Source organism: Anomalospiza imberbis, chromosome 6 (genome assembly GCF_031753505.1).
Source record: "Anomalospiza imberbis isolate Cuckoo-Finch-1a 21T00152 chromosome 6, ASM3175350v1, whole genome shotgun sequence".
Classification (NCBI taxonomy): domain Eukaryota; kingdom Metazoa; phylum Chordata; class Aves; order Passeriformes; family Viduidae; genus Anomalospiza; species Anomalospiza imberbis.
In genome coordinates this window covers 34,267,605-34,288,209 of record NC_089686.1, presented here as the reverse complement: position 1 = coordinate 34,288,209, position 20,605 = coordinate 34,267,605, and the positions used below count along the sequence as shown (strand labels likewise).

Sequence of the window (20,605 nt, the reverse complement as noted above, 5' to 3'; positions counted from 1 at the left end):
AAGATCTCAGTTCTTACTTCAGATGATGGCAAAGTGCAGCATGACCTTCACCCCTTCTAGATCAAGCTCACTGTTACAGAGTATACCCAGATAAGTCTAACTCTAATGACTGATGAGTAAAAAAAGGGAAGTTTTGCCCTGCAGAGATCCAGGTTGACTCAGTGTTTACTTTTAAAAACATCAGGTCTAACAATACTGCTGTTCAGTCTAGAAAGAGAAGGAAAACAGTGAACATCCATGGCACTCTGACACCAGAACTAGCACCTTCTTTCTTCTCCCAGGAATCTACTGACCACAGATTTTCAGAGCAGAAACTTCAAAATCTTTTAGCAGCACCATATAGAGTGAACAAGCTTCAATCCTCATTGTACCAGCCATGGAAATCATATTGGTTAATAAAAAAGTTCCACCAGATCCCTGAAGATCACATTCTGTTTCACAGATCACATGAACTTTGACAGCAGAATCACTAATACCAGCATTAAATTAGAAAGTCAGTCTGGGTTCTTAGAGCAATTGAGTTCACATTGTGTGGCAATAGAAGTAACTACCATCCAGGCATCTCTAGACATAGAAATCAATGACAATGCTGTAAATAGTTTTGATAAAGACAGACTAAAGCTTTCAGGCCGAGTACTTTATTTATACATCTGATGACTCGGGAGATTAAGTTTTTGTCAACAGAGTTTCATTTTAAACATATCACATTACTTCCCAAGAAGGATTTCACAAGGCTTCTGAAATTATGAAAAATCAAACTGTTCTCTCTGGAAAAAGAATGATTCATAGCAATGGTATACAGCAAAGACACCAGCTGCTTAGGCACTGCATTAGAAAGTAACAGCACCTGTATCAATTCTGCCAATGACCACTGAGTGACTACAAGTTGGTCACCTAACCCCCATGTGATCTTATGTCACTTCTGATTCTATGTCACTTATCTTTAGACTAATTTGTTTGTTGAGTGTTTGCACAATACCAAAGCACATGGAACTCTGATCTCAGGTGGGCCCATTATGCACTTGTGTAAAGAGTGAAATTCTAACAGAATAAAAAAGACTTGAATAAAATTTACACTATATTTTTTTTCTAGTTATCCATAAGCTTTGACATGGAATTTCCTTTTGCCTGCTTGCCAATGTGACCAGACAATCAGACCTTGTTTGCACATCTCCAGTGGAGGGTAGTCCTGCCAACTGATCCTTCCAAACATGTGCTCATTCTTTCAGCTGAAAAGGAAGCACTTGCAATGCTTGTAACTGGAACGCCTATCACTTGCAGATCTCCTATTCAAGCTTAAGAATCTAATCTTGCTTGACAGAGGATGTTACTACAAAAACAGATGGTGTGCCTGCACTTTGTTTTATATCTGCCTGACTGAAAACATTTTCAACTTCTGCTTCACAGAAGACAACTAAGTAGCAAAAAAAAAAAAAAATTCAGCATAGATTATGGAGATGTGCACTTAAAAGGAAAAAAACAGGTGTGAATTTCTTACATGACAATCAAACCACAAGTTGCCAAATGAAAGTGTTTTCTAGTCTCCATATATGAGGATACAAGACTGCAGACAGGCATTTCTGGTTCCTCTCCTGAACATAAAACAGAAGCATCAAGCACTTCCACATAGCATCTGCTTTAGTGCTGGCACATTCACAACTACACGACTGAAACTGGATGCATCAGCACTGAGCTGGTAGAAACAAACGTTTTGTGAGATCCTCTGCAGTACAAATACATTAGAAGTCCAGGAAGAAGGGAAACTAACCCATTTCTTTGTCCAATTTGTCTAATGAACAAAGAAACATGCACAAGGATCAAGCCCTTACTTTAGGAAGATAATATAAACACATTACTGCTAAGGCTACCGTGTCTCTCCCAGCAATTTTAACTGGCCTTTATAGATTGAACTCTGTACTCCCACCCAGCAGAGCACACTTCAGAGCATACCACCACTACACCACAGTGTTGAAGAGTTCATCGTTGTTGCAGCATCTTTTTCACTTCAATCGTTGGCTCGAGTGGTGACTCTTCCCAAATTGCTGCTGAAGTACAGAGAAGACAGAATTTTTCTCCTGTTCATGAACACTCAGGACTGATTACTTCTCCCATCCTCCCTCACTGATTTCCAAAGGGCATGCCAGTCCTTTTACAGCTTGATTTGGAACACCTTAATAGCATGCTGAGTGGAGAGGTGCATGCATATTGCTATCTTTTTTGTCAGTCTTCCACAGATCAGTTCCAGTAAAAACAGTGCCTTTAAGATCAACATTTACCAGTTTGTTTTTAAAAGGACTGTCAATCCTTCTCTTCCTCACTCCACAGGCTGGTATTTTTATAATGTTTGCACCAACATGTGATTTCAGTGGGATGACTTCACCTTGCTATTTTTGCTTTGTTAATTAGAAAATGTAAAATATTACATAAGTGCCAAGTGTTTAAAAAGTAACTGTCAAATAGCTCACCCCAAATAAGATGCATTACAAATTTTACTAAAGCCTGATCTTATGATTGTCGGTTCATATACCCTATTCTACATTTTGACTGCTTATCCAAGTGTTTCAGCACTTTCTTGCCTGTTTTTAGAAATGTTATCTGAAATATCAAACACCATGTTTATAAACCAGAATGGCATTAATGCATTCCAGTTTCATGGTTCAAGCAGACTAAATTGGACACTTTTCCCTCTATTACATTAGGTGAAAAACCAAAACAGCATAACTGCTTTTGAAAGCAGACCTGCTGAATTTTACTTTAAATATCTTCAAACTTGGGACAGATTTACTGTAGCTCAGAAAGCTGCCTTTTAAAGAAAATTAATTCTCAAGTTGGCAGCTGGCAACCAGGAGATTGTTAACTACAAGTGATATTTTTGACATCCCTGGTCTAATCAGCACAATGCAGGTGCACATAATTTTGGATTTTGCAATTACATTGGCCAGTTACCATGGCTGATCTTATCCATGAATAGTTTATTCAAACAAGACCACCGTGTCCCTAATAAGATACACACTACACTCCTGAATAGGCTCCAAGAATTCCAGCATCCTCTCTTCAACAGGCAGAAGGCAGTATTGACACCATACAACATCATGGTATAAAGAGCCAAGCTCTCCTAATAACACAAAGTAAAACACCTCCAGGATTCACATAACAGCAGCTGCAAATCAATACAGTGCAACCACCAAAATCTATTAAAGCTACTTAATTTTAATTCTCCTATGTTTGTATCCAAAGTTCAAATAGCAAAAATTGATCCAAGCAGCTTTTAAACTATTTTCAGTTCCATTAGGTAACTGTCTTATACAGGCCAGGTCTCCATTAGACATGAAACAGCTCAGCTACACTAAAGTTGGCAGGTTCATACCCATCTACTCAATTATCTGTGTATTTGCATAAAACAGGCAAAAATGGATCTCAGCAAACTACAAAAACATGCCTATCTATTGTACAGGATATTAATCATAATTCACTCTCCTCACTGTTTTCCACTTCATTTGGATCAACTCCTACACCTGGAATCTCAAATTTGTTCACCCACAGAGAATGGTTCAGGTTGGTAGGGACCACTGAAGGTCATCTTGTCCAAACTTCCTGCTAATACAGGGTCCCTTGGAGCATACTACTCAGGACTGAGTAGAGACAGCTACAGATATCTCCAGGGGACGAGACTGTATGACCTCTTTGGGCAGCTGTTCCAGTGTTCAGTTTCTCTCACAGTAAAAATGTTCTTCCTCATGTTCAGGTGGAACTATCTGCGTTCCAATTTCTGCCCACTGAATCTCCTTTCAAGATACTTATATACATTGATGAGATTCCCTCTCAGTCATACCTTCTCCAGGATAAAAAGGCCCAGTCCCTCAGTGTTTCCTCACAAGTGAGGTGCTTCAGTCCCCTCGTTACCTTTGTCACCCTCTGCTGTACCCTCTCCAGAATCTCCATGTCTCTCTGGTACTGAGGAGCCCAGAACTGGACACAGCACTCTAGATGTGGCCTCACCAGGACTGAGCAGAGGGGCAGAATCACCTCCCTTGACCTGCTGGCAATGCTCTTTCTGAGGCTCCCATTGGCATTCTTGGCTACAAGAGCACTGCTGGCTCACAGACATCTTGTTGTCCACCAGGATCCCCATGTCCTTCTCTACAGAGGTTATTCCTTCCCAGGGGCAGGACCCCATACTCTCTTGAATTCAAATAAGGTTCTAATCTCCTCATCCCTCCAACCCTGAGACCTCTCTGAAGAGTTCCACAGCCCTCCCAGCTTTGAATCATTAACAAACTTGCTGAAGAGGCATCTGTCCCTTCATCCAAGCCATTGATGAACAAGTTAAATTATAATGGACTCAATATTGAACCTTGGGGGACACCACTAGTGACAGGCTTCCAACCACACCTGTGCCACTGATCCAAATCCCCTGAGACCTGGCGTTCACACAGCTCTCAAACCATTTCACTGTCCACATGTCCAGTCTGTAGTCCCTAAGCTTTCCTGTGAGGATATCATGAGAGAAGGTGTCAAAAGCCTTCCAGAAGCCCATGTGGACAACACCCACTACTCTTCCCTCATCTATCCAACCAGTTGTCCCATCGTAGAAGGCAATCTGGTTGGTTAAGCATGACATCCCCATCCACACTGACTACTCCTGATCATCTTCTTGTCTTCCTTTCACATCAATTAATTTTGTTCCTTTTTTGATATCCACATTGCATTTCTACTCTAGAGTTCCCTAATTTATTCAGAACATGACTAAATTTCCAAAGTGATTGAAAGAGACATTTTAGATTTTACTAACTGCTGCCAAGGAAGGATATTCTTACTCACAATCAAGGGAGAATAAAGCAAATTTGAAGACAAAACACATGGATCTAGTGAGCAGATAAAGTGTTTTCAAAACATCATTCCCTGTCCAACAAAAATAGTAGGTAGAGAAGATTATCTTCAAATAACCCATCAGTCAGAAGACCTGCCTTTCTAGCACATTAGCCAAAAGCTGTGCTCATTTACTGTGTCCCAGGAGAAAGGCTGAAGGTCCTGTTACAATCTCCACCAGTAACTTACAGATAGGTTCACTCTACACAGGGCCTTGTGATAAGAACAAACTCTGTACCAGCAGGCTTATTAAACCAATTAATAAATCTAAAGAAAACTTTTAGAACACTCCCACACAGTAATTAAGTAAGTCAAAGAAGCTCCTGGAAATCAACCAGTTAACAAAGAACTTAAATGTGTTCTAAGCCACAGATACATACCAGTAAAACACTGCATAAATGACTCTTGGCAAGCTGTCAAGATTAACAAGCGTTTGTCCTTCACCCCTGCAAAGTTTTGAGGTATAGCTCTTATTTAACATCAGATACTATGACACCTCCTGAGGAAAGATCCAGGTAGCATTGCTTGGCTGTGTATTTTAGACACAGCTATAGCACCTGGAACTATTCTCTAGAATCTCATCAGTGAGGCTCCATTTGTCAGGGATGACATAATTTGATCATTTTAAGCTACTCCTCACTTTTAACCCTTTGTGATGCATGAGGGTGTTCAGATAATTTAGCACTGAATGAATTTCATTGAAAAGCACGTGAGGAAGCTAGCAACAAACGAGAGCTGAACAAGGGTTATAGCCCCCAAAGGGCTGGCAAGATTTCATCTTTAAAGGTCCTTAGATTCTTGAGAGAGAACAGAGCATTAACTTGAATCAAAAAGGTTCTGTTCTCACTATGGAAACCATTCTGTTTCCCTTGGCACAAGCACAGTTCAAGTCATCAGCATATATACTGGAAGCCTATGATAATCAGGGCTGCAGAACTATGCCTTGCTGTCCACACTGTACTTTCTTTTCTACTTATTTTAGTCACCTGCTGTTTTTCCCCCCATCAGAGAGCGAAGGCAAGTTAAAACTTCTCATTCCATAAGGGTAAGCTCTTGGGTACGATATCTATCACAACTGTATGTGACTGAGCTCGATGACCCATGGGATCCCTTACAGCTCTCATGGGAGCTCTCCTGTAGAGCATATGTCATGCAGGAGGAGTGAAGGATGTTCAGGGTATACCCAATGTCCTGCTGCAGTACAGGGTGCTCGAACACTGTTGGAAATACCGTCCTTTTTGCAAGTACACAATACAGACCCGGCCAACAGCCTGTAGTTCAGCATAGCTGTCTCACAACTGCCTGGATTTGCCAACAACTGTGATCTTTATGCACTAGAGGTCATGTTACCAATGCAGCTAGAAAAACAAAATACCTTTCAAGAGCTGCACATATGGAAATTACCAGCTAGGTTAAATTTGCAAGTGAGAGTTGAAAGAATATTCCTACTTCACAGGTATCGGCAGGAGTGTCAGTGGGTTAAAAGCAAGACTTGCAGTTTACAGACACTCCCAGGTTGTTAGGTACTGTATAGTACCACAGGGTACGAGGAAAAAGGAAAGGAGAATGCAAGTTAGCTTCAACTAAACATTACAGATGCATCAGAGAGCAGAAAGAAAGTATACTTTACCTGTGCCCAAGACAAAAAAAAAGTTCTTTGGGACTCTGGAATCACAACATGCAGTAGGCCATGTAGTTTGGGAAGCAAACTTTGTCTACTTCCACAGACAGTTTAGTATATGAATGTACTGCATTTCAGATCTCATGTTTTAAGCAACTGGACAGTGCCAGTTTATATGCCAATATCAGCTATGGAGCTGCTTATCTAAGACAATCTGCTCAAGGAATGAAAGCAAAAACAGGACTCTCACTATACTGCTTCTTATTGTGATACTCAAAAATGCATCACTTGCAAGAACAATCCAAGTGGTTCATAAGCTGTGTGAAGAAAGTGAAGAAAGGTTCTGGGTTTCTGGTATTTAGAAAGAAGCCTGATTCAAAGGCCTCAATCCATGCTATGGCAGAAGGTGCCATAAACCAACCCAGCAGTGGTGAAAAACAAACAAAAAAAAAATCATACAAGTAAGTTTTTTCCAATAGGAAACTGTACGAAAGAGAGCAATATTTGAGTTAGTCTCGTAATTAATCTAAACTATAAAGTCTGTCAATATACGGAAAAGAGATTTCCATTTTATATCAAGTAATTCTAACAAAGATACATTTATACAATAGTAAAAAAAGCCTTTATAAACAAATTCCAGGCTTAAATGAATTATTTTTATTCTGTCACATGGATTTTAATGAGTTTCTCCTGTCACATTAATCCACTGCCAAAAACACCTGTGCCATCTGCCCTCTGAGCCAATTGTGCCCTCAGAAAATGGATTCCACTTTATTTTTCACTTCATTGCAAATGCAAATCATTTGTGTGACAAGACACCAATAACCCTTTAAAAATGTTTCAACTTCGTCTTTATACTATGCCAAAGAGCTGATTGAGGGAGAGTATTCTCACTTCTAAGTAGATGTGTAACAGCAAATGGGAAAAAAAATCCATGTAAAACCTTGTATGCACTGCCTTCGTAATTAGCTCAGCACAGAAAGGTTGTGTATGTCTGAAAAGGGACTAGACATCTAGTGTACATCATATTCTTCCCCACTCCAAATTCCTGCCACTCAAAGGGCCAAAGGCGTCGTGATTCCTCATCAGCACAGGTAGCAAGGAAGAAGTCTGCTTTCAGGATTTGGTTTTGTACTTCCATGGGGCCAGCTGTTTCTGTCTGCAGAAATATATTTCAGCCCTTTTCCAGTGATGTCTGTGGCTCCTTTGCCTTCTTTCATTGATAATTCAGTCAGCTCATACTCTACTGCCTAAACCGAGACTCAGATACCCATGCTTGCAGGAATGCACAATTCCAAATCAGATTACTCTCAAAGCATGGTACTAAACTCAAAGGTCTAAGAATTCAGTTTCTTACAAGGTAGGCCTCCCATTTCTCCTCTCAGAGGCATTTGGAATTCACCTACCTTTGCACCGGCCACGATGTGTCACGCTCAGACCCGGCTCACGGCACTTGGCTCTCTGGTAGTCGCACATGGACTCGTACGTTCTGCCATCAGAGGCACACAGGGGTTTGGACTGGGACCTGGAGCAATGCAGGTTACACTGCGGGTCTCTGTCACGGTCGCTTATTAAAAACTGAAGGAAGTGAAAAAAGGAGGGAGAAAAAAAAGAGTAGTTTTGTTTGGTTTCCCAAAACTGAGCATGGTGTATTTTTTCTTTATGACAATAACAATACAACTGTAATGCATTTTAAGCTGCCTAACAAAGCTGACTTTGCCTGAAGGGAACTTTAAATGAAACACGTACATCTTTAAAAAATATTAACGGTCTATTCAATTCTCTTTAATAAAATGGAAACATTACTCACTCTGCCTCACCTCTAAAAAAGTAAGATGTGCAAAGCCAAACACAACCCACACGGGAAGGGCAATACTGAGTCACAACAGCCTAGCTTGCCCAGTGCTGTGCCACAAACAGTATCTGGTACTAGACAATTTTAGTCAGAGACACAAAAAATTTATCACCAAAGACAGAGGAATACAAATAAACTATCAAGATTGGCCTTGGTAGTTGAACTATGCACGTGACGAGTTTTATATCATCAGTGATGTTTTTTAAAACATTGTTTATATCTGTGAACACCACCTGCTAGAGCATACCTGCACACTCCCTAAGTCACCTTTTGTTCCTTCCTGATGACATCCAGCACAGCTGGCAACTGCACTCCATGCATCCCACAATCTAATTGCCCGCTATGTGCAAATCTATTTCCTTTCCTGAATTTATATCATCTTTCTGCATACCTCTTCTTCCTGAGCATTCCATTATGATGCAATCCATTTTGTGCAAGTGTGGCATTCCTTGCCAGTCTTCCATAGTTTGAATAATCCCAACCTTCCAACTTCTCATCCAGACCACTTCTCTCCATATCATGATCACTACTGTTTTCCTTGGCTTTCTGCATTATTTTTGGTGATGGGGAAAACCACAATGCACGAGTCCCCATCTTTTGTCTGCTTGTTCCCTGCAAATCCCAATATCTGGAAGTAGTTTACTGCTGTACCCTCAACTCTACTCTGAACTGCCTATAGGGACTCCCAGGTCTCTTTCCCAAGTTCATATTGTTTTCCTGAGGATCCAAACTGACGGTCATCTTTCCATAACCACTTGCAGAAATTTTTGGCAAGTCATGATAGTAGCAGCCTTTTTGTCCTTCCATACTACCCCGCTTAGTGGTTCATCAGACCTTTAATTATTACCCAAAGCCAATCCCCTGCTCATAGGAAGATTTCAGAGGACTCTTCAAACAAGTTCCATGAGGATTAAGCAAAGAAAAGGGAAGTCAAACCTGCCTTGCCCTTCCCTGTCCATACCTCCCATTTCTACAGCCTCTTGCAAGCCTGGGGGCACCAGAGCTGCTCTCTTAACACATTGATATCCCAGCTTGCTGTCACAGCAGTTCTGAGCTCAGCAGTTCAGAGCTGGCTGGCAAATGGGTACTGACTGACACCCTGCCTGCATGCACAAAGCCACAGCTCTCCAAGTGTGTTGATAGCTGGATGCCTTACAGGGAAGTGTGAGTCACTGCCATAATCACCTTGGTGCTACAGTTTCCTACAAAGCTGTCTACTCTATGCTTTGAGGTTAACGCTGCTGAAAAAACATTGCCTGAAGCCTAGTTTGGGTTGGTTTTCAACCACTCCGAGAACATGCATCTCTGAAATTTGGTTGCTGGTATGTTTTTTCGTTACAAAAAAATCTTTTCTCCCCAGTTAAATGAAAAACAATTCAGAAGTTTCATATTTTCATACTGTTCTGCTGGATCTTTTGAAGACTAATGCATTACTAAACCTCCTATTTAAACATGACAGCTGGAAAAAGTAAGCAAGGTTTGCATTCATTTTACTTTAGGTGGGGCAAACATTTTTTAAAATCTCATCTGTCACAGACTTGACATATTTGTTACAGCACAGTGTTTTTGAAATGTTTTTGTTCCTTTTCTGCAACACATTCTATAACCTGGCAACACCTGCTCCAAATGGGAAATTGGAAAATTTAAACCTGAAGGCAATTTTAAATTGTTTATAGAGACCTGGACTAGACTATAAAAACACTGTAAAGCTGGCCCAGATTTTTTTCTTTTTACTGGCTGGACTATCACAACTTACCTTGGAATTGCTCTGCCTACAGTAATGTCTTTCTATTGCCCCCAAAATGCAAATATCGGTAGTGGCTGTAAACATCCAGCAAAAAACAACAGACTGAAGATGCTGAAGCCTCCTCCCAGTGTGTGATGTCAGACACTGAAAGACTCACAAGGCTTTTCAGGTTTCTGAATGTATAAACAGACTTTCAAAGCAGAGCTGCCTGATAGGACAGTATGGGGCACATGCAGCAATTAAGTATTCAGTTCAACACAGGAGCCATTCTGGTTTAGAAGGAACACACAGATCTCCTATTTATCACAACTGGAGACTTGAGCTACTGGCATGAAACCTTTTGCAAATTCCTTGTCAGAAGCTGAGTTCCACAGGTATGAGTTAGCCAGAGGTTCAACAAGAAAATCTGGAATACTGGTTGTCAGCATCAAACATTATTACCAACTTATTGAAAGTCATCTTGCATCATGAAAACTCACTTAAGCCTTCTGCAGCCTGTACCAAAACACTTAGTATAGAGGGGAGTTATACATCAAGAACACCCCTTTTTCATTCTAAAGAATAGAAAGTTGTTCTCAGGGCTGACAAACAAGTTAAACCTAAGGCTGTGGAAGAGCTTTCCTCAGGTGCCTCCTTGCAGACAGAGAAACAACTCGACATTGATTAATTATGAGGGCCTGAGGAAACATGCAGAGTACCCCAATGCAGTCTGTGAAGTTCTTGCCTACCCAAATTAAGCCAAGAATCACGTTATTAGAAAAAAAAAATTAAAAAAAAAAAAATCAAAAGCCTTTTTAGCATTTGTAATTTGGATTACAGTAGGGCGCCCACACAGCATGTTCGGTGCTTTCCAGACACTGAAGATGCCACACCTGCCTTGCCCAAAAAAGTTTATGGTTTACATAGTTGCACAAGATGGTGCTTGTTTTGTTCAGTTAGATTGTAACTGGGTAAGTCTGCATTAAATTGAAGAAGGATCGAGGATCACACCTGTCTGATTAGAGTTCTTCTCACGCAAGCAAACCGCGCTGCCAGAAAGGCCAGCAATATCTCCAGGAGATCCAAAGGGCTTCAGAAACTCCTCCTAAGAGTAAGGTACCTGCTCTACTGTAGCTCACAGCCCATATCTTTGGTCAGCAGCCCTGGCAGCATTCAGGTATACAATGGTGGTTCTTTGTCCCCTTTCTAGCAGGGGACATGCTACAGAAGTGATGGTCAACACAGACCACCCACAGACATTTAATATACTAAATGTTTTGAGTGTACATCCCCTCCCACCCAGCACAAAAAGTCTTCCTTTAGCATTTTGCTGGTCTAAGAGCATGACCTCCTCTGTAAGCAACTTCAGCTGCGTGAAGAAAAAGAATGGGTGAATACTAAAATACGTCTGCCATGGGGAGACCCCTTGGTTCTTTAATTTCAACAGCTAGGACCACAGTCCATATACAGTCAGTTTTATTTTTATTTTGTAATTCCTACTTTGAGCAAGCAGGCACTGCTTTCCCAAGGGTACAGCCCTGCTCCAAAAGAGCCCCTTGGTCACTGCTGGAGATACTGCTGAGTTGGGCTGAGGGCTCTGAGCAATGTGCCCTACTGCCTGGTACCCACCCTCCACAGACACAGCCGAGACAGGAACGTGATTCTCTGATCTTTCCAGGGGAAGAGCAGCAAGGTAAATATTCTGCCTTTAATGCCTAATGTCCTACGATGACTTTCAAAGCTCAAACCGAAGCCTCATGTCCCAACAGCTCCAGGATGCACACACAGACAGACTTTGCAAACAACAAAATCACTACTCACAGAGTAGTGCTTGGTGCTCTACACAGAGGCACACAATGCGAGCAAACCTGGACTCGGGGAAAAAGCAAACCTGCAAACACGTGCAGCACCAGCAGGTTTCCAAGCTTCATCTAGAAAGAAGAGGAAAATAATTATCTTAGCTCTGAAATTTCTCAAAGCTCCTTCTTGATTTCTGTGCTCCCATTTGTTTCAGAACAGACTACATCCAAAGCAAATGAGATTGGAGACAGCTTATCAGTTCTTTATCTCCTCCCTCTTCCTTCATGAGAAAAAAGCTATTAAAAGTAGAACTAAAAGGAAAACAAACAAACCACCACAAACACAAAACCCCAGCTAACAAAAAAACAAAAACAACAAACCAAACAAATCCCCTTCCAAAACTAGAAGGAACAATCTATTTTACAGGAAAAAGTTAAAATTGACCAGATTGCAAATGGGATCCATTGAATATAGACTCAATACTAAGATAAGTAATACTAGTATTAAGCAACAGTATTTGTATTTATGTAATATTTATTTACACTAAGGGAGTCTGTACAGTGCCTATTCTAGCCAGCTTGAGTCCCTGCCCTAAAGAGTTTCCAGTTAAATGCAGCTCTCAGAGCATCTTTTTATGTCAAACGTTCTATCAGTATAAGGACACAAACCTCCTCCTTCAGCAAATACATTTACACAGGTGCTTGCAGAAACCACTTCCCAAACTGCTTTCTAATTCTTCAGACTTGAAAAGAAATAGGAAAGATAAGAGGTCAGAATGAAGTTAACTTTGCCAACAAAGCATATCTGTTCTTTTTCTCCACACCTCAACACCACTGCTGACAAACAACAAACACTGATTAAAGGGTTTTTAATGCCTGTGAAGGAAAGCAGACTCCCTGCAGCTGCACAGCAGCTGGGAACACTTGTGTTATTTAGCAGAAAAAGGTCTGACCCCACAAGTGAAAATGAGCTTGGTGGTCACTCATTCTATTCACCATCTGGGTACTTTATAAGCACAAACAGAACAGCACAGCCCTTTGTGATGGAGGTAACAAGAAATGGCCAAGGCATTGTAGTACCACAGTAACATGCCTCAGCAAGGCTTCAGGGAAAAGAGGGAGCAAGGGACACAGATGACAAGAACGTGAGAAAGTGGAAGTCTATTGAGAAACAAATCTAGAGTTCACTACAGATCAAAACAGAGATGCCTCTGCTACTTAGCAGCTTCATTTCAGATTAGTACTGCAGAGTGCTGCCACCTAACAAAGCTGAGATAGAGAAAATAGCACATGCAATACTTTACTCCTGTTTTGGCAGATTTCAAGTTTGAAGACCCTTAGAACACATCTTGGGAAAGGTATATTCATATGGCACAGATCACCCACTCATTAGTCAAAGTCCTCAGACTGGCCTGACTTAAGTATAAATGAGCAAGTCCTTACCAGAGAGAATTCCCCAGGAAAACCATACCATTTTACACATTAAGGGAGACTATAAACTTCTCGACATTTTTGTTGCTGTTGGAAAGAATCGTTTCACATTTTTATGCTTTGGTTTCAGGCTCCAAACTGGTGCAATCAGCCATTCTGGAGGCAGAACTGGAGCCAAGTTCCAGTTTTAATCATGGCTAGACTCTCAGCCCCATGGCAGGTTGCCTACAGGGCACAAGGACTTCAATTTCAACCACTGGTTTTGGACTTCAGCCAAGTTTCCTGCCATGGAACCATAAGCCTAGCAGGTTTCACAGGGGTCAGAGACCCTGTTCTGAGCCAGAGACCCAAAATGCCTTGCTTCTAGGAATACAAAGAGGAGAATTTGAAAGTCTTAAAAACTCTCTCAGGGTTTGCAGTCTTGCACATGCAGAAAGATCAACAGCCAGAGCTACCAAACTCCCAACAGCTGACTAGGCTGTCCAGCCTCTGTCCTCAAAGTGCCCACACAGCCCCAAATTCCAGCAAATGAAACAAGGCTTTTGAAGTGAGCTTTCTTGGAAGTTTGCCATGAGTTTTGAGGCAGGGGAAGGAAGAGATTTATTTATTTTAATATACCCTTTTTGGAAATGCTCACAAGTTTGTACTTTACTGATACCTGTATAACTTACTAAGACAAAGGTTCTCAAAGTCCTGCATCTTAAGAAGTTCCAGTCCTTGGGTGGGGTTTTTTAGCATCTTACAGTTTTATACCAAGGCTTAAGCCTTTCCCAACAAATTTCAAAGGGGCACTTCCCCTAGGTAGAAGGTACTTACAAGAAAGATATTGTAATACTTTTATTCCTGGAGTCACCCCTCCTGAAGAGTCTAGCCTAAGTTAAAGCACCACTTATGTTTCAACCCCAAGCCTCCAGCTGTGCAAATAAGAATGGTTTCAAAGCACAGAGCCTGTGCTTGAGGATGGTAAAGGCTGAGCAAAGGTATGGGAATACACTGCAAAGCCAGCAAACTAGATTTATTTGCATGAGTTGAATTCAAGACAGTTTTTTGCTCTTACAGGCTAGAAACCTCTTTCTTGTACAGTGATTTTTCCTTCCCTCAATCCTTGCTTTGTGTAAGCCACTACAATGAAGGGCAGCACTTAAGGATTATACTTCATGTGTTAGATGACTTTTAGCTAGGAAATAATACTTTAGTTTTCTTTGCAAACTGATCCCCAAACATGATGCAGCAGCTGTGTCCTGTTTTTAGAAGATGAGGTACTAGATCCAAAGAAGCTGCCTAATGGAGTATTTGAAGTGCCCACCAAAGGTTTGGGAGAAAACCCCACCAAAGGTTTGGGAGAAAAGCCCACCAAGGGTTTGGGAGAAACCCTTAGAATTGCACTTCATCTCAGAGCAGCTCTCTGGGTTTTTTCTTGTGATTTTGTTGTTCATAGAAAAAAAAAAAGTCATTGCAGTCAGGGAGTGAAGTTTTAATATTTTCTCTTTTTATTTTTGACATGCAAGTTTATGAAAGTGCCTAACTACATTTACTTGTGGGAAAGAAAATGCCAGAGACACCAGGGACAAGAAATCTACTTTATATTTTAAAATAATCCCCTCTCCCACACAATTTTTATATACACATGCCTAAAATCCAACTTCAGTTTTGTAAGTCATAAGTTTAAGCATCTCTTAAGTTCAGTACACCAATTATCCGAACAGAGAAGGAAACCAAAACTTAAACACAAAACAGGAACTTCATCTTAAGTCTCACATTTCTAACACACGACTTTTAAATCTTTCTAGTAAGTCTGGCAGTATTAAGGTGGAGAATGATTTAAGTAATTACTTAAAATTTCTGTCAAAACTCACTCTCCTACTCAAAGTATTCCTGCAGCCAAGGTAACATGTAAGCCTAGAACAAATTTAAGATTAAATTTAATTTGTCAAACACATTGACAAGAAAAGGTATGTTTAACTTGGACTATTTCTTCTCTTTACCTTTGCTACTATACATGTTGAACCAGATAGAACATCCAAATATTTGAATAGTCAAGCAATGAACTTCTTGTCCCAAGACAGTAACAGCAAAACTTCCATTAATATAAAATGTGGAATCTTGTCTTCACTAAATTGTATTGTTTAATAAAATGATCCAGTCTTTCCAGTTTAAGGAGTCCTGTGCTTATTTAGCATAACTCAAAAAACAAACTCAAAACATCCTACTGAATTCCTTATGCCAAGTTAATCTCTCAGTAACTGTATCCCCTACTTTAGTCTGCCATAATGATAGTTGAAGCTGTTGATCTCCACTAGCAAATGTAGCAGGATTACAACTTCGTGCTGTCACTAGGTGAGAAGTCAGCTATTCCATTGTAATGGGATGTTTTTCTCAAAATAAGCTCTCAGAAAAGCAGAAGGGTTGAAGTAATACCAGGTGTATACTTCAACAAAGGACAGTAATTCAAGCAAGATTTCCATGAAGAGTGATCCCCACACTTCCCAAACATTACCAGACTGAATGCTTCAATCCATTGCACAGACTCTTCCCTCTTGGCCCCAGCTCTCTCGAATCATGGAGACTGACGTATGTACTTTCTTACCCTCCACTGTATAAACCAGTAAAAGTCAGTTCCAGGATTGTAGACTTCTGTGGGAAGTCTAGCCACTTACAAAAAGTGGCTGTGAAATAACACTTTCTTGAGCCTATTTTCCCTCCTTTACTACTTTTAGCAGGACTGGCTATGCAGTCAGCCTAGGAATCCTTCCCCATTTGCAAGAGCTTGGAGTACTGGAATAGTCTTGACATAAGGTTTCCATGTGAGTCTTTGGTATGTTCTGTGGGGTTACACATAAACTGCAAGCATGTCTGATGACAACTAAGTTTTGCTGAAGCATTCTTAAATGAATATGCTCTTTGATTGAAGTACAAATTCTATGCTGATTTTCCATCAGTAGCCTGATAGGTATAAAGAGCTTCCTTTTAAACCCAAAGCCCCTAAAATTTGTCTTCATCACCTGACATCAATTCATCTGGATCCCCTTCTCTTAAGCACCGTCTCATGCTGTCTTTCTCTCAACAACTCAAAGTACTTTGCCCTTTACTTGCACAGTGTTATTGCTGAAGTGTGGGCACCTACTCTAAGTGGAGTCTCCAAGTTGGTTGATAAGCTTTCTAAATACCCCAAACTAGCAAGCTAAAAATGACATATTCTTCTCCCATAACCCCTTTTTCCCAATAAAACAAAAGTTTCTAGCCATGCCAGAGACCGCCAACTGCAAAAAGCAGATATCAAGTCTTACCAAAGATGGCTTGCTAACCTCCTGAACACCGTCTCCTACATAAATACCATTCCCTTTGGCATGCACACAAGGCACATTATGTAAGTAGTCATAGCAAGACATACAACTGAGTTTACCTCAAGCCAGATACCCTTTCCCCACTTTCTAGTCTACACCACAAGCATTGTCACCCTTCAGTCACAGACATATGTATTAGACACTATTACTATAGACAAAGCAGGTGTATGAAGACCACTACCACCTCTGGAACTGCTCTATTGTGCTAGAAAATAATCTCGTAGGGAGACATGATGATTGAACATAGTTTACAAACTCAGTTTGGCAGCCACATCTTCAGGGTTGAGCTCCAATGGAAATAAAACTATACAAGGGCACTTCTTCCATCACAAATTATTTGTCCTTGTAGATCTTCCAGGACGGAGAATGCCACCCATTATAACTCGATAGCTCTACAAACTTTGGTCCCTAAATCAATTCCTCAAAAATGCTGAAAGAGGCATTCAAATTGAAGCTGGCATCCAGCCTTCATTATGTTTGGTGTAACTGCTGCCAACAGCAGAACCAAGAAGTAGATATTAGAAATAGCTGATCTCATTAGTTCAAAACCTATCAAAGGCTGGCTGCCCATCAGGAGATGCATACTAAATGAATGCCAAGTCTGAAATTCCATTGCACAGAATGAATATTAAAAAGGGAGATACTGAGAACACTCAAGGGTTCACTTTCCTTAACTATATTCTTACTCTTTTATGATCCAAAGACAATGCTTAACTGAAAATGATTGCATCAGGAGCTTCTCCCCACTTCATGCAGCTCTACATCTACTATCATCAGCACGCCAAAGGTTCTGAAACATTGTCTGGGGACAGAACTGACACATCTCCTTCTACAAGTGTACCTTGCCATCTCCAGAGAGATGTTCAGAGTTCAGTTCTGGCCTGATCAGCTATAGAGTAATAGCCTTCACAGCCCCCACAGGCCTCAAAGCTGTACAGAGTAATAAAGGAAGTTGCCCCTATTGCTCTATTACTCCTCTGTAGTGTCAGAGACAGCAAAACTGACGGAAAGACTGGAATTTCACCTTGTTCATACGTAATATCATGTACTCTTATTAAATACAGAGTATCTTGTGAAAGCAGCAGCAGCTTTCTTACATTTATTACTAACATTATTCCAGTACTGTTAAAAAAAAAAAAAAAAAAAAAGGGTTTTCCTAACATCATAGAGGATGTGTTATCCCTGTACTTCTAGTCTATAGATTAAATGGCAACCATAAAGACATTCTCCTTACCAGAAGAGAACTGGTCAGTTAATAGAAACATTAACTATTCAGTAAATTGCCATGAGGTACTATTCATTCCCCCTACATCTCACTGCAGTAGTTACGTCCACCTACCAACGCATGCAGTTATTTAACATTAAGGTCATATTCATCTGATCTAAAGACAAGTTCTTTTAGAGACTCAGCTTTATACAAGTCAGATGACAACTTTTAAAAACACCATTTAGAAATCCTGACTCTTGCTTCAGCAGGCCAGCAGAGAGTCTTCTGAATAACCCTTCAATAGGATGCTGTCGACATCATAAGGATCCCAGGCTTGGCTTAATACTCACTGCTTCAAGGGCCAAACCCACCTTGATGTATTCTACAGTGACCCAAACAGACACATTAAACACAAGGCAAGTTTTAAATTCAGAGTGAAATAAACCAATCCTGATAACCAAAAAAAAAAAAAAAAAAAGTGTGCCAGACAGGACTTTAGACCAAGAGGGAAAGAATCAGGAAAAGAAGTACAAAACAGAAATGAAAGTCCTGTAAAAACTCAGAAAAAACAAACTTTTCCTCCCAACTCCCTAAAGGAAAGATTCATTGTTTCATTACTTCATTCTGTAGTTCTGTTTGCATTGTATTTTACAGTGTTTAACACTAATTCTCATCTTTCTACTTACATTTAAACTAAATGCTTCCTTTAGTTTTGTAGGCATAACCATCAAGAGTTTAGCCCTGGGAAGAAAATGCTGGACAATGCTTTCTTGGACTGCACAGGCAGTAGCAGAGAAGTTTTCCCCACTACCAAGATCTTTCTGGATCACAAATTGAAGAAGTTGCTGTGCAGAAAAGCTTCAGGATAGGAACTTCCGTTCTGCTGGCATGAAACTAATTCTCTGCTCTCTCCTCCTCCCTCAAAAAATAGTCAGTTAATATGACAGCCTAAATATATGATAAAAACCTTTCCATAACAGACAAGATGCATAAACTGGTTGCTTCGGGAGTTGGAAGTGCTACAGAGAAACACTTCTAAGATGAAATGCTTGTGTGAAGCAAGAAGGAAGGACCCTTGTCAGCGGCACCATGGTTAGCTCTAATGCCATCATCTTCTGTCAGTGACAGACAACATTCAGAAGACTAAATATACTTTCTGATTTCTGCAGACAGGATTTGTTTACTTGTGCCTTTCTTAAAAATCATAGCAGTAACCTGACTGCTGAACTTTGAGAGGAAAGAAAAACAGGTCAAGCATCTCTACAGCACTGCCGTTCGCTGAAGAGCCAAACTAGGCAACACCACTTCTAACTAGTAAGTTGTTAGTGTGCAAGGTTTTCCAGACTGTTCAAGTACAGTTCACATGCCTTCCAATAGAGCCTGGGAGTAAGACGTTGTATTTTAGCACTACTGCTGAACTACCCAGCAATATTACTCCACAACAGCATGAAAACCTGCTTTTGCATGAAAATCTGTTTACACTGGTCAGGCATATTTTCCACACTGAAGTGACAGATGTGGTTTGTATGATGTTCCCAGCAGAACCTCTCCTGCTGAGCTCTACAAGGAATCACAGGACAGAATCATTTAGTTTGGAAAAGACCTCTATAATCAAGTCCAACCATCAACCCAGCACTGCCAAGTTCTCCACTAAACCATGTCCCTAAACACCATATCTACACATCTTTTAAATGCCTCCAGGGATGGTGACTCAACCACTTTCCTGGGCAGCCTGTTCCAATACTTGGCAACAATTTTAGTGAAAAAACATTTCCTAATATCCAATCTAAGCCTACCCTGGTGCAACTTTAGGCCATTTCCTTTTGTGCTGTCACTTGTTACCTGAAAGAAGATACCAACCACCACCTGGCTACAGCCTCCTTTCAGCGAGTTGTAAAGAGCAATAAGAACACCCCAAGCTCCTTCTCTACAGACTAAACAACCCCAGTTCCCTCAGCTGCTCCTCAAGACCCATCCCCAGCTTCACTGCCCTTCTCTGGATACACCTCAGCCCTTCAGTGTCTTTACTGTCGCAAGGGGAATACATCTCTAAGCTGTCAGGCTGCTGCTATGAGGTCTGCAGTTTTATTATGCAAAATGGGAAGCAAGGACAGTGGTGTCTTCAAAAGAAATATTTACAGGTATCTTGATGCTGCTATGATATGACTGTGACTGTTGATATAAGTTTCACCAGCAAGATACAAAATCTCTTTTCCACCAAAGCACATCCCTTCCTCCCCACAATGTTCTACACACATTTAACCCCCCACTCCCAAGCTGTTAGTGACTGATCTTAATACAGGCTGCTCACTCTCAGGGTGACAGCTTTTTCACAACATTTTGTACTATAGAACTGTTTTAGTGTGTTTACTTTCAAGCTACAGAAAGGGCAATTCTAGCTACACTGAATTTTTCACACTTTTTGTGAGGAGCTACAGAATACTCATACTGCTTCCTTAGTGCTAAAAGCAGACATGCTTTCCTTATTTTCTGGGGAAATAAGTTTTGAGTATTTCCAGTTCTACTGTATTTCACTTTAAATGCAAGTGAAGTTAACTTTCATTGTCATCAAGCCCCTTGCAGTCAAAAGCTATGCAAGCCAGTGGGTTTGGATATCTTTGGGTATCTTAGGTATCTTTTCTCTATTTTCATACATGAGTTGTTCTGTCTAGGACTGACAGCATTCCATACAAGTAGCCATCTCTAGTCCAAATTCACACAGCACTCGCCAGGTTAACTGTCCTCCAGTTGCA

General features: G+C 40.7%; 1 protein-coding gene across 9 annotated transcripts in view; it reads right to left on the bottom strand.

Moving 5' to 3' along the window:
- SMOC1 (SPARC related modular calcium binding 1) overlaps positions 1–20,605 on the bottom strand; it is a 159,477-nt gene that overhangs the window by 80,190 nt on the left and 58,682 nt on the right. For 7 of the 9 annotated variants that reach the window (XM_068193247.1, XM_068193251.1, XM_068193244.1 and 4 more), the window contains exon 2: positions 7,897–8,068. In XM_068193247.1, the coding sequence (XP_068049348.1) occupies positions 7,897–7,966 (70 nt within the window). In that variant the 5' untranslated portion in view covers positions 7,967–8,068. Of the gene's footprint in view, positions 1–1,950; positions 2,046–7,896; positions 8,069–20,605 lie in introns of those variants that run through there. The other 2 variants (XM_068193249.1, XM_068193250.1) reach the window with 2 other exon arrangements.